This window comes from Anomalospiza imberbis, chromosome 24 (genome assembly GCF_031753505.1).
Source record: "Anomalospiza imberbis isolate Cuckoo-Finch-1a 21T00152 chromosome 24, ASM3175350v1, whole genome shotgun sequence".
Lineage (NCBI taxonomy): Eukaryota > Metazoa > Chordata > Aves > Passeriformes > Viduidae > Anomalospiza > Anomalospiza imberbis.
Genome location: NC_089704.1, coordinates 2,784,028 through 2,798,349, shown reverse-complemented (window position 1 = coordinate 2,798,349; position 14,322 = coordinate 2,784,028). Strand labels below are relative to the sequence as shown.

The window sequence follows — 14,322 nt, the reverse complement described above, 5'->3', positions numbered from 1 at the left end:
ATTTTACTTCAGTTCCCACCTAACCATCCACCCTCCCAGCAGCTCTGCAGTACCCCAGCCACACACCAGGTACCCTCAAAATGACAATTCCCTGGCATGTCCAACCAAACAAAGCTCCCAGTCCCCTCTTCAAACCCCAAGCAAGGGCAGGACATGGGTGGACAACCCTGGTGCCCTCCAGTAGGACAGTTTTAGCATTTTCCTTGCAGAGGGATGAATCCTGCCACAAAGAGAGTGCAACGCAAGCAGATGACTCATGGAGCAGAGAAAGGAAGCGTTGCAATTGCTGTGCACGAATCAAGACATTTATAGGGCCTGGGAGGGCACCTAACGTCACACGAGGAGCCGAGGGCAGGGCTGACAACTGGAAATCCATTTCCTAAGCCTGCCTTAAGCTTTAGAAACCCCACCCCAGCATGCCTCCACTGGCCACCCATGGGGCTGCTCTGGCCTCCCTTCCCCATCGCAAGGTAAAGCCTGTTTGACTTCAGCCTTTCCAGATGTGAGATGCTTAAGCCAAGGTGGAGATGACAGTTCCGCAAAAGCCCACTTGTCCCCTAGAAGATCCCAGCTCCAGTGAACCAGAGGCAGCAGCTCTACCAGGAAAGCTATAAAGGGAAACCCTCCTCTGGCACAGCAATCAGGAGCTTGTCTCATCTCAAATGGAAATTGCACTCAGGGAAAAAAAAAAAAAAAAAAAGAATAATCCATGCATATGACAATTTTTTTTCACCACTTTAAGCTGATTCCATCTCCGAGATGGGAGAGAGGTGGCAGAGATTTGCTGACATGTCACTTTGGTAATAAACTCCTCTTTCAGAAACGTGCCATCGCCAGCAAAGCAATCGGCTCGTGAGCTACAAACCCAGCACGTGGGGCTCCTGCAGCCTCTCCCACAGGGCATCTCCAGGAATGTGGGGACAAAACCCTGACCAGGAGGACCCAGCAACAAGGGGAAGGAGAGAGGCAGGGGTGAAGTGGCATCCCATGAGGGATGCAGAACACGTTCTGCTCCTTCCTCACCTTAATGCAGGAGGGGTCACCACAGCCCTCAGTTTATTCCCTAAACCTCAGGATGAAAAGGAGAGAGGTTTGAAGGAGAAGTGCAAAGGTAGTAGATACTGGAGAATTGGGGGAATTAACTTAGGTTAAGACACAAGTGTGCAGCTTAGCTCCATCCTCACCCCATCCCCACAAGACGGCTGGAAGCTGCTCCCAGCCCATCCCAGGTGCTCAGAATTCCTTTACTGCCCAGGAACTGAGAAAAGCAAAGGTGTGACACCTTGGCCTCTGCAAGCCCCAGCTATATCTCCCACTTTGTGCTTGGGAAATAGGCAGGCGAGCAATCAGGAGTCTCTGAAATAAGTAACTGCAGCAGGATGAAAACTACCAGGTACTGGGTGTGGAGACCATCAGAATGGGCTGGCTTTTCCACAGGTCTAAGCCCTGAAGAGGCAGATGAGCACTGATCTGGAAATAAGGAATGTGGTGATTGTGCAGGGAAGTGGGGGAGCTGGCTGGGCAGGGCAGGAGATAGGAATACCTAATTTGGGGTGTTCTCAGCTGGTGGGACAGGGTGGACAAGCAACACTCCCTCAGTGGGGTTATTGCAGCTCAGAGTGGGAGCCTGGAGCAAAATGGACACAGAGCTGGGCAGCAACCAGAGGAGGTTTAGCAATCAGGGCTGGCCCCTTTCATCATCATCCTCATCCACCAGAACCCTGTCTGGCTTTTGTTGCTCACACCAGGAGCCCACCCCGGTGCTGGGCACTGCTCTTTTAGCCCCCCTGAACACCCCATGACTCAGCCAAGGCTTTCCCAGGCACATACAGCCTGGAATGGGTTCCCCTGGCCTCCTCTCTCCACAGGATTTCTGCACTCATTGACTGCAAACCACAAAGGCAGCTGCCCAAAACCTCAGCGAGAATCACCCTCGCTCAAATGCTGGCAGGAAAAACACTGGGGGAGACACAAAGGCTCCCCCAGGACCTGGGTGCAAGAACAAACCACATTTACCCATTGGAGATCATCCCTATTTTTCTATTACACAATAAAAACACAGCGAGACAAATTCCTGTGAATAAAGGGGAAAAGATGGGGCAGCAAAGAGTCATAGAAAACAGGCCCATCTCTGAAAAATAGTCTTTTCTGCTTAGCAAACAAGCACTTTCTGTTTGCACCCATCGAACAAACATGCTTGATTTTGTTTTGTTTCACAGCCAAGTCATCATTTCTCCAAAATTATTTCAAGAGCACAACAGGGGCCAAATAAATTTGCAAAACAGGCTTAGGTAAAGAATGACAGAGCTCAGTGACAGAGCTCACAGCCCTTTTCAAAGCCTGAGTGGAAACCACGGGAAACATCAGGGTTAAAAAAAGCTTTCCCTCATGTTTAACTCAGATTTAACTTTTGGTGTTGGGATCAAAGAGGCGAACAAATGAAGGCATTGCATCACCCTGCCAAGGAAACCAGAGGAGATGGAGAGAGGAGCACCGGCAGATTCGGGGAGACACCATGCAGGCGCCTGTGCTGCTGAGGGGAATTTCAGATCCTCACCATGGAAAGCGCTGACTGATGCCAATTAAAGTGAAATCATAATCAAGCCGTTTGTTTTGGTGCCCAGAAAGCTGCTCCAAAGGTCTCAGCAATGCCCGGACTCAGTTCAAGCACTGCATGGAAGTTCAGGATGGGTCCTCTCCAGCATGAACCTCTTGCTACTGGTGAGGGCAGAGCTGCCTGGACCTGGTGGGAGGGGATGAAAATCAGCCTCATCCTCATGATCTCTGCTTGGGGTCACGAGGAAGGACAGAAAACTCTGACCTTCACCTGCACACAATTCCTCAGTGTAACCCTAAAGGCAGGACCAACACACCCATCGGTAAAAACACGGTCCTGTTGGACACAACTCCCTCCAACCCTTTCCCTATTCCTGCAGGCTTTGCTGCTTCCAGGAGTAAATCCTACCCCTTCTATCCCACACTGCAGCCCTAACCCAACATCTAAAGCTTGATTTAAATTTAATACAGTGATCTAAAGTGCTGGTACCTGTGACATGCCTGTACCCTCCAGCAGAAACATCACGAGATAGAAGGAAACATCTGAACACCTCCAATGTCTCTGGTCCTAAACTGATTCCCTCCAGTGGATCGTACGGAGCAAAGCCTTTACAACAGAGAAATCTCCTTGCAGCTTTCAATCCAGCTTTTTTCCCAGCACTAAATTTGCTCTGCTTGGAGGGACAGAGCTGAAAAGAGCCTCTTGGCAGAGCATGGTTGCTCGACAGCAGCTCGGGCTCCTCAGCACCTGCCACCCCGATAAAATAACCTATTTCCAACAGCCAAAGCCTCTCCCTCGGGAAGAGGGTGGGACAGGACTTTCCAAGTGCTCCAGAGAAACAGCAAGTTCTGCTGCTGAGTTTTCAGCTTGCTCTTCCCTTTTGGCATCTGTGAAACACCAAGAAGGGACCTCTAGAAACATCCCTCCTTCCAAATCCTTGGCTGCAGCTCTCTGTCCTCCCACCTTGCATGGAAATGAGTGGGATTGGATTAGACCTGATTTTTTTTCCCCTTCCCCGACTGCCACCCATGCAGGGCTGAGCAGGAGGTGTCCAGGAGCATCGCTGGGGTCTGCCAGAGCCTTTGTAGCAGAATTGCTATTCTGCACAAGTTAACTCCTCCACAACAGATCAATGGGCAGGCACACTGGGCTGGGAGGAGAGCAGGCAGGAAGATTCATGCTTCCTTGATTTCCTCTGTTTTTCACATGCTCTTCTCCTCCCAGCTCCTGCCACGGTGCAGCATGACTGGGACTGACTGGGAGATGCAGCAATGTCCCACTGCCTGCTGGGCCAACTGCTCCCACCTCAGACCAGCAGGAAAACACCTCCAAATGCCCAGGCAAAACCACACTCCTGCATGTCTCTGTCACCACAGCAAAGCACCGAGCTGGCAGTGGCAGTAAGCCATTCATTTCCAAGAGCAATCCCCGTTCCAGGGGCAGGACAGCAGGAATGCCATCAGCACAGTGGGAACAGCATCTGCACAGGCAGCACATCCCAAAGCCCACGTGCCCCTCTCCTGGGGGACATCTGTATTGACGAGGGGACACAGACATCCCTTGCCACCAGAGCAGCTCCCAGCTCTACTGGGACGCACCCATGGCAGCTCTGGGATGATGGCACATTGCTGTCCTCTCTCCCTCCCCAGAGCCACCTCCCAGGGGCAGGATTTGTCCCCCTTCCTATGAAGACTCCCTGACAGAAGAATCCCTCCTGCTGACTCACCCAAGCTTCCCTTTGTTCTCCTCCAACACCAGCACCCACCCAGTGCCAGGGCAGAGCACCTCGATCCGTGCTGCGGATCAAGACCCCTGATCTATGCCCAAAACCCTGTGCAGGCCCCCACAAGAGCCTCTTCCCATAAGTTTGCAGAGCACCCACCCAGCTGCTGCCACCCCGTGTGTTTCACTGCCCAGACCCCTCCCTCTTTGACAGCAGGATCTGCAAGATTTTTGGCACTTGGGAGAACACAGCGATTCAGGAAAGAAAGGCTACTACTTTTTTAAGCCAAGCTCAAATTCCTAAGCAAGACACTCTGTCCTCCATCCTCTGCCACCCATTTTCCAGCCTCTTTGCCCAGTCGTGCCATGATGCAAGACAAATCCAGAGGAATGACCACAACACAGCTCCCACCCTCCCAGGAGCACTGGCGGGGGGGATACAAGATTTGGCTGCAAACAACTGAGTCGCAGGAAAATTCCTGCTGAAATTCCTTCCGGGGCTTTTTTTCTGCCCTGGCTTGGCCCCTCTCCACCGGCTGGCGTGAAGCAGGAGTGCGGTGTCACTGCACACACCCAGCTGGCCCCGCAGATGTTGGTGTCACCTATGCGATGCTTCGGAGGAGCAAAGTCGCTCCTGAGCATGCCGGAGTTGCAAGCGTCGCTTCCCAGCGCTGCAATTAAAACCCGGCTTTTGATTTTTAATGTCCCTATCAAACATCCTCTGGGATGACTGCGCCCATCTGCTGTGAGGACAGGGACGAGTGTCTGGGCATAAGATGTCCCAGAAATTATGCTGAGCAAAATTATGGATTCCTTGGCAGCCCCTGAACCCCTCGGATCGCTGCTGCAGGAGACAGGACCCTGGTGCAACGCCCAGCCCCCATCTCTCCCCTTCCAAGTGAGGGAATGCTGCCAGGGAATAGCAACCCCTTGCCTCTGGAGCAAGGGGATTTTTAAGGAGCAGAGCATTTACCTGCCCGGAGCCAGCCCCGTCCTGCACTTCCCTATTCCAGCGGGTCTGGACCTGAGATAAAGGCACAAAGCCACACCAGGGGGTCAACAGCTCGCCCTTTCCCCAGGCTGGGGCGGTCTGACATGGATGGAGACACTCCGGGCACTGCACTCAGGGAGCAGAGCAGGGTTTACCTGCACCTAACGCAGCCGAAGTGCCCGAGCCACGGTACCGACAGCAACTGAGCCCCTGCCGTACTGCTGTGGGGCAGGACGCCAAAAGGGAATCACATTCCCTTATTTTTCATCCCCCAGTAACTTTCCCGAAGACAACTGGGAGGGCTGAGCCCAAGCCCAATCCCCCGGCACTCTAATCTCTCAGCTCACTGCCCGGTACCATCCTGTACCGCCAACCGGCACGGCGCATCCATCCCCCGCGGGGAAACTGAGTCACGACCCCAAAGTCACCACGCAAGCAGGACCCCCCGACCCCCCAAAGCCCCCGTCCAGCTGCTCCTACCTGAGCGTGGCGCTCTCCCCTTGCCGCACTGTCACGTTGTCCATGGCTTTGGGGAAGGTGGCATCTCCGCTGCGCACGGGCACTCCTGCGGGCACAAGGAAGAGCAGCCTGAGACAGAGGACGACCAGGCACCTCCAGGGCAGGGCCAAGCACCCACCGACCCCCATCCTGGGCAGCGGGGACTTTTCCAACAGGCAAAAAACACACCCGACAAGGCGAAAAGGGGGAAGGGGTGGGTGGAGAGGAGGGATGGGGGGGAGCAAAACCACCGGGGCGAGCGCTGCGGAGCTCCACGGAGATCAGGAGAGCCCCCGGCAAGGCTGGCTGCGAGCGCTGAGCCTGCCGAGCGGCATCGGAGGGAGTCCCGCTGTCCTCGGGCGAGGGAGGAGGACGGGAGGGCCGGGGGGAGGAGGAGGAAGAGGAGGAGGAGAAGTGGCAAAGGTGCTGGGCGAGCCGGTTCTTCGGGCAGCAGTCCGAGGCTCACTTGGGCGAGGAGGCGCCGGGGGGGCCCGGCTGTACCCCACTCCCGCACGCTTGTCCAGAGGCGGGGGCAGTCCAAAAACCAGTAAAAACCCCAAAAAAACACCCCCGAAGCGAGCTAGCAAAGGTGTCCAGGCGCAAGAAGGCACAGCGAGCAAAAGCCTTCGGGATGCCCAGGAGCTCCTCTCCTCCCGCCCCGCTGCCGGGGGACTGCTCCAGGCGGGATGCAGGATGGGGATGAGAGGACGGCGGGATGCAGAATGCGGGGATGTCAGGCTGCCGGAGCCCCTGGCTGGCCTCAGCGGCGGGATGCAGAATGCGGGGATGTCAGGCTGCCGGAGCCCCTGGCTGGCCTCAGCGGCGGGCGGGGGGGACGCGGGGGGGCGGCGGCAGCAGCACCCCGGCCCCGGCCGGCAGCATCCCCGGGGTTGTCATGGCAGCGGCTCCAGCGCTGCCCGGCGCCTCGGCTCCCGCACGGCCCGAGCCCCGCACACGGGCGGGCGGGCGGGCGGCAGCGGGGCGGGATGCGCGGGAGGACACGCACATTAACCCCCGCCGCGCCGCGCTCTTCGGGGGGATGCACGACCCCCTTCCTTTCTCCTCTCTCCCCCTGCGCTTACCTGCGTCCCGCAGCCAGCACCGCACCACTCTCCCCTTTGCCCTCCTCTACCTCTGCACCTTCCCCATCCCAGGCGGCAAAGTCACTGTGCAGGAGGGGAAACTGAGGCACGGGCAATATTCCCCCCCTTGCCCCCCAGGCAGGTGATGATGAGGAGAGGCAGGACCGTGTCCTTCTGGTCCCCTGCACCTCACAGACACAGCGTGAGCTTAAGTGGCAAATTCCTCCCCAGCCGCAAGCACGGTCCCCGTGTACTTTTTATCAGCTCATAATTTAACAAATATCACATTTGCTTATGCCGAGTAATTCCTCCTTCCCTCCGCTAGTGGCTAAACACATTAATATTTCCAGGCACAGTTCCATGCTGGTAAAAAGGTGCTGGGGAGCATCCTCAGAGCCGCGAGTCCTGGAGGCAGCAGTCAAATCACAGCTTTTGGGGTGCTGCACCCCTCAAACCCCCCAGCTGCCGCAGCCCGACCTTAGGGAAAACAAGATCTCCCCCCCTGCTGTGCCTTATCCAAAAAATCCTCCCTCCATTCCCCCACCGTGTGCTCGGCAGCTTTTGCACAGCACCAACGTGGGGAGGGTGGTTTTTTTTGGGTTTTTTTGGTTGTTTTTGAGTTTGCTGCTGGCAACCTGAGCTGGATTCAAACTGGTGACCTAGATGTGAAAGGATCCATAGCCCGTTACTAATCCCTGGAGTCTCCGAATCCCCTGTAAACTACTGCTTAATTCACTAACTGTGCTATTTAATCTCTAAAACATTATGAGCTGTGCCGGCCAGAGGAAACACTCCATCAAATAAAGCTTTATTATTATTGTGCATGCTGACTGGCCATACGAGAAGGGGATTGCTCTGCAAGTCTCTCTACTTTTTCCTTGTCTGAATGTTCTCTGCTCCTTGAATTTAGCGCTGGTGGGACGTGCTGCCTCGAGCCCTGTGTTTTCCCAGAGGAAACGGCAGCTTTCCCCAGCTCTTGGCAGAAGGACTTTAATCCCCGCAGTGAACTCGGCTGTCAGAACTGGCAAGGGAGGGGGGAACGCCGCATTCAGCGGATCCTTTGGGGCCACAAATTACATGGGAGGGGTCTCTGAAACCTCACTGCGTAAGGAGAGACCGTCAGAGGCAGGGGAAAAAGCTATCCAGGGCTGTGTCATCGCACCAGGGCGTACAAGACAGCAAAGAATAAAACACAGCAATCCTGCTGATTGCTGCGGCATCCAGGCACCCCTGGCAGGATGGGGACCCCGCTGGGATACCTGCAGGACCATCACACAAGAACTTGCTCTTTGTGGGGCCGCTCCTTTGAATGGGCAGAGACCAACTCCTGTGTCAGCAAAACCAGAGGGATTCCAATAACCACAGCCAGTTAACCTTTTAACACGGAATTCAGCCCCGGATCGCCAGGAGCATCTTAAATTACGAGCGAAAAAAACACCTCCCTGCACTGAAAGCAGGCGAGGCTGGGGCAGATGTGACCTGCAGAGCTGTTTCAGCCCTTGCCAGGGCTGAATTTGGCCCACTGTTAGGAGATCATCAGCAGCATTGTTTGAAAATCCCAAGGAATTTACATCCAATATGCTCCTGCATACTAAAGCCCGGCAGAATCCCTGGTCTCCCTCCCTCTCTTGCATACATACAATGTACATATAAATCAGCCTGTCACAGCTCGTCTCTTTTCTGACAGCTGTAATTGCTTCGGACTATAAAAATATCTATAGACAATAAACACAACGCGGGAAAACAGCAAAGAGAAAACCAAATCAAGGTTCCTTTAAATAATTCAGTTGCTCCAGCAGCAGTGGAGCCAGCAACTGAGTCCAGCTGTGAAGGTTCAGCAGTGAGAGAAAGAGAGCTTTGTAGCCTTCTCTGGGGATGAGAGAGTCTTTTTTCCTTCATTGGGTTTTGACCACAGCAGCAGCAGACTTTGCTGCACACGGGCTGAGCCCATCTGAGCACCAAACAGCCTCTCACTTTCAGCTTCTTCCCTTTCTTCCTACTTAGGTGAAAGTCTTTTTTTTTTTTTTTTCCTCCTCATTTCGAGCAACAGGCAGGAGACAAACAGAGCGAGCCAAGCACAGCACACTCGAGGTGTATCTTTATCTCCGTATGCATCTCACTGCTCTCCTTTCCAGCAAGGCTAAAGGCCCCCCTCTCCTGGCAGAGACCACTAACAGGGCAGCAGGAGCAGCGAGGGCTGGACCGGGTGGGAAGTGATGCAGCGGCAAGGATGGAGCCAGGAGAAGGATTTTCTCCGAGGGAGATGGCAGCTGGAGGGGAGGATGCTGAAAGCCTGGATGGAGAAGGGGTCAGAAGGAGCAAGGCCTTGTGGGTTTGCTTCCCAAAGGAGCATCTCTGTCGATAGCTGGGGAGGAGGAGGTTCAGAGGCAGACCAGGGAGCAAATCAGTCCCGAAAGTGTCCCACAAGGAAGAATGATGGCATTTGGATTTCTGCAAGGGACCCCGGCTCCTTCTGCAAGGACCCTCCCAGCAAACACTGCCCCAGACTCGGGTTTTCCATGCAAAACCAAGCCTTAAGCAGCTAATCTGCAGATCTGAGTGGTCCCAAAGGCTGTTAATCAGATGTAAATTTGCAGTTCAAGTTCCTCTATCAAGGAAAACCACATTGCTGCATTTTTTCTGCTTCCTCAGAAGTATCCAGCATGACTCTATCTTCTATTTTATTGTAGCTGCTTGCAGGTCCGAGTTAAAGATCCTACCATCCTACAGACCTGCCTGCAAACCTACATCCATACAATCCTACACCTCCCCACACAAATGGATGTCATTCCTGGAGAACAAAAAACTACTTTCAATAAGTAGGTCATAGCAAGGCAATTCGTACAGCCAGATTTTCCTTTTAATTCCTTTCTTCCCTTGTCAGGGAGTTGATAGATCGCAATCTATAGCCCCAAAGTGGAAATTTATTTTTAATCTGAAGTGGCCAAATATGATCAGAAACATAATTTATGCTCGAGACACTCTGGTTCCTTCCAAATGAAAACACGATGTTATAACGCCAGCCGTGCTACCGCATACCACATTATCCTCCAATAAGCTCTGAGTTGCACAAAAAGTGCTTAATTTCCTTGGCATTAGTCAGGTGAATGACACACGAGTCCGGTGGAGCTTTTCCTGAATAACTGCTGAGCCCTCCGTGTCTACAGCCATTCACGGAAGCCACAAAGGACGCGGGCTCCAGCTCCGCTCGCTGCCTCATTTATCCTCTCGTTAACGGTGGCCCCAATTAAAGAACAATGATTGGGAGCCTTACTTGGCCTGAGCCGTTTTGAGCCCTTCTCGCCCCAAAGGCATTCCCGCTCCGAGCTGGAGAAATCGCCTGTTCAGGGCTGTTTCTAGGGCAGATTTTGGAATGCAAGCAGCATCCTCATGGGCGCTCAGCCCTCAATCCCTCTCAGGCAGGGACTCCCGGCACCCTCTTCACGGTGCTTAAAAACAACGCAGGAGACCCCATTAATCCCTGCTAGAGATGCTGTTAATATTTAACTGCAGTTTAGATAAACTTACAGTAACCAGCCTATTAAATTTAAATAAAATGTGCTTTTGGGAGCCTTCCCCTAAAGCCACGCTGCCCTGCTCTGCCTGCACTTTGCACCAAGTGCCTCGCAGTAAAAAAAGGAACATTTTGTTTGCCCTTTAAAAAACTGCTGGGCTCGGGTTTGTCACTTGCTCTCATCGAGCTCAGGGACTTCAGAATTGTCAAGCACGAATTAACTCCTTCCAGGGCACCCCTGGCTGAGCTGCAAAGCCTCAGCCAAGGGGCTGGAGGAGCAGGTGCCCTGGAAAAGGCTGCAAATCTGTCCCAAACTGGTGCTGCAAACCCAGCACAGGACTGATCTCCCTGCACCATCTCACCAGGTAACCCGGAGTGCACCCCCGGAGGAAAAGGAAAGGCAAAATTCCCCACACAGCTCTGCCAGCCCGACTACACAGCAGCATCCTTGAGGATACTCAATATCTCATCACTGGCAGTGTCCAAAGCCAGGCTGGAGGGCCAGGCTGGAGGGGCTTGCAGCAACCTGGGCTGGTGGAAGGTGTCTCTGCCCATGGCAGACTGGATGAGCTTTAAGGTCCCTTCCAACCCAAACCACCCTGGGATTCTTTGTACATTCCAGAGGGGCCAGGCAGTGCTGCAGCTGGGACACCAGGTCAGGAGGATGCAAAGCAGCCCTCAAGGCCTGACTTTTCTCTTTGGATTAGTCCTTTCTCCCACAGCCCACAGTGTCTGGGCCTTTTACAGCAGCCCAGCCAGGCACACACATTTATGAAGTGACACCTCTGCAGGTCCAGGCTCCAGGTTAAACATCAATGCAGAGAGTTAAAAAACTGATCAAAGAGCTACCAAGCCACACTGGCACAGTGAGAATTATGAACTGGGATTGATCCTTGGTACAAATCAATATTGATTTTCTATAAATCAGTTTCTCATGGCTTCCTTGTGAGCTTATGCTGCTGTATGAGCAGCCCAAAAAACTTTGATACAGACACTGCATCCCCAGCAGTGTTTGATTAGCTCAGGTGCCAGGGACAGTGATGACGTGGGATAAAGCCATGTCATTATCCATCTAATGGCATTTGATAAGTGTGTGACATTAACCCAGAGCTCTACGACTCAATCCCTGCAGTCAGTGACAAGAGGAAAAAGCTGAATGAGCTGAAAAGCAAAGCCAGACACTCCTCAGATCGCACCATGGGTATCTGGGAGCTCCAGCACAGTTCCCTTAAATGTGAAAACGCAAGGTTCTACCCCTTCTGAGGCTCTGCCCACAGTCTGGGGGGCTCTGTGCTGGATAATTGTCTGGAAAAGCAGCTCCAAGGGTTGCTGTGCCGCCCTCTGGGATGGTCCCAAGGCAAACACACTGAGCCAAGCCTTCCCCAGCCCATCTGGATATCACATACATCCTCAACTGCAGGGAGCAGCAAAAAGCCTGGCTGGTTCACCCCCTCCAGCTCACTTCCCCCCACCACAAACCCTTTCTGAGCAGAAATCTGCTCAGTCCCTACAAAACCAGGGGAAGCGGACAACAGGGAAGGAGCAAGTACCTCAGTTTAGACAGCCACATGCAATAAAAAGCAAACACAAAGAGCAGAGCCCCTAAAATCCCTCTTCTGAAAGCACTGAGCGTGCTCAGCTGTGCTGGGTGAAAGCCCAGCCCACTGCCAGGTGTTCTGCATCCTTGGAATCAGCCTCTCCTGGAGGCACTGAGCTCCCTAATGCCTGCATCTGCCTCCAGACTGGGATCAGTCACCTCCAAACCAAGGAGCCTGCACCGGCCGCTGCCAAGAATGGGCTTTTTCCATTTTCACCTCAAATCAGCACCCATCTTTTGCCAGCCTGCTTCCCTGAAGTTGCCAAATTGCTTGTGTACATTCCTTGGGAAAAGTGTCCAGGTTCATTGCTGTCTGTATCAATTTGAGTTTTGCCACTGGTCGTCTGACCCTCACGGCTCTCTGCATCCAAGAATAATATTAATAATAGTCATGCCATTAAGCAAGATGCTTGGTTTGAATCTGAAAAATTTGAGAAATGATCTCATAAATTTAATTCCCGGGGTACCATCTTTGAACGTTAACAGGCACAGTCGCCTCTGAATTCTGGGAAATGAGCATAATTACATGGAGATCGACAAGGCACAAATGCCAAGAATTCTGTTAACCTTTAATACTGCAAAAAAACTCTCCCCTTGTAATTATCTCTTTCCTTTGTCTTAAATGTTACTGATGAATATTTAGTGGGATAAGCAAATAAAAGGAGGCTGAGGGGTGCAAGGAGGTGCAGTTCCCTGTGGGGTAAGTCTGAAAACCTCGCAGAATCATTGTGGGTTAGGGGAGGATGGGAGCCCAGGTCACAGAACTGCTCCATGGGACAATCACACCCCCGTGGTGACACACAGCCACGACAGAGCCAGCAGAGGGGAATGTGAGTTACACCAAAATCCAATTAATTCCCAGCACTGCTGCAAATGCACCTTCACCCAGGTTCGTGAAGAGTGATCCCACAGCCCCCAGTGGGATGGGTTCAGGTGCCCTTTCTCCAAGCAGAACTTTGGGAATAAAACTTCCCAGGTAAAAAACACATCACCTTTCAAACACGTCCTCCCTAGGGCTGCAAATGGCACTGCCCTCTTGCTGCACATGGAGCCTGATGGAAAGAAGATTTTCTCCTGGTGTGAACTGCATTAATATCTGTCAGAGCTCTGGCATTTCTGCCTATAATGATGAAAAATATGTGCCGAGAATGCGGGGTGCTCTCAGCATCGCCTCCCTCCCCATGAAGTGAAATTAGAAGCAGCTGCTCCTGCTCCTGTCCTCTTTACAGTCCTACAACTTTATCTCGGGAAGCTTATTATTTGGGAGATGGCGTGAGGATAAGGGAGCCCCATGACCTATCCGCATTCCAGCGGTGCCTGCTGCAGACAGGGCTCAGCTCTCCCCTCCCCGGAGCTGCAGACTGGTGGAAAGGTCACTCTCCTCTCTTAATGTCGTGTCAGAGCCACTGCTGAGGGAACAAGGCAAAGAAAAAGGCACATCTTCCCCACTGGGTGGAGAAAATCCAGCTCCATCCTCGGAGGAGTGTGCCAGCAGGAGCTGGTCGGGCTCTACCCACCTGCAACGCCAAATGCTTTCAGAGCGCTGTCCAGGAGCTCTGGAAGAGCTGGAAGGAGCTTCCTCCTGGATTGGAAGATGCTGCTCTCAACCACATCCCAACAGCAGCTGGACCTGCTGATTTGGATGGGCAAGGAGGCAGCGAATCCTGTGCCGTGGAGGAGAGTGATTGCTGTACACCCCTGTGCTTGTCCCAAAATATTGAAAGCATCAGGGGGACAGAGGATATCCTGCCCATGAGTGTGCCAGCCCCAGATCCCAAATTAACCAATACTTTCTGGGCCACTGAGGCTTTAAGCTGGCCCACCCAGAAGCCCCAGAGAGGCTGGGTTTCATGGGAGAGGCCAGAGCAGTCACAGAGCAAAGTTTCCTTCCAGCCTCAAGGCCAGACCTTTACACATTCCCTCCTCCCTCACTCCAGGAGGAACGAAGCCAAAGCAGGATTTATTCACAGAAGACTGGGGAGAAAAATGAAAGAGGTGAGTTCATTAAGTCCAACACCTCCCCCTCCCAGGAGGGCTCTGCACTTGTAGAGGGAGGAATGCTGTTCCAGCCCAGGACCAGGGCAGTGGGCAGCAGCAAGGGCTGCAAACCTCCCCGAGAGAGGTGACACCACAACCACCTCGGGCCTGGGGTCTCAGCAGCTCCAGCCAGCCCCCCCAGCTACTCCTGACCTCAGAACATGGCAGACGTTTGCTTTCCTCCCTTTCCCTTTCCCTTTCCCTTTCCCTTTCCCTTTCCCTTTCCCTTTCCCTTTCCCTTTCCCTTTCCCTTTCCCTGCCTTCCACTGGAGCAAGGTTTCTGGTCTCCAAGCTGCTTTTATGCCCCTTTAAAAGGTTATAAAA

General features: G+C 53.2%; 1 protein-coding gene across 8 annotated transcripts in view; it reads right to left on the bottom strand.

Annotated features, from left to right (window-relative positions):
* The window catches only part of LOC137462053 (protein CEPU-1), a 357,852-nt gene that overhangs the window by 132,808 nt on the left and 210,722 nt on the right, over positions 1-14,322 (bottom strand). For 3 of the 8 annotated variants that reach the window (XM_068172041.1, XM_068172044.1, XM_068172043.1), the window contains exon 2: positions 5,751-5,835. In XM_068172041.1, coding sequence (XP_068028142.1) covers positions 5,751-5,835 — 85 coding nt within the window. Of the gene's footprint in view, positions 1-5,750; positions 6,367-6,850; positions 6,870-14,322 lie in introns of those variants that run through there. The other 5 variants (XM_068172040.1, XM_068172042.1, XM_068172047.1 and 2 more) reach the window with 4 other exon arrangements.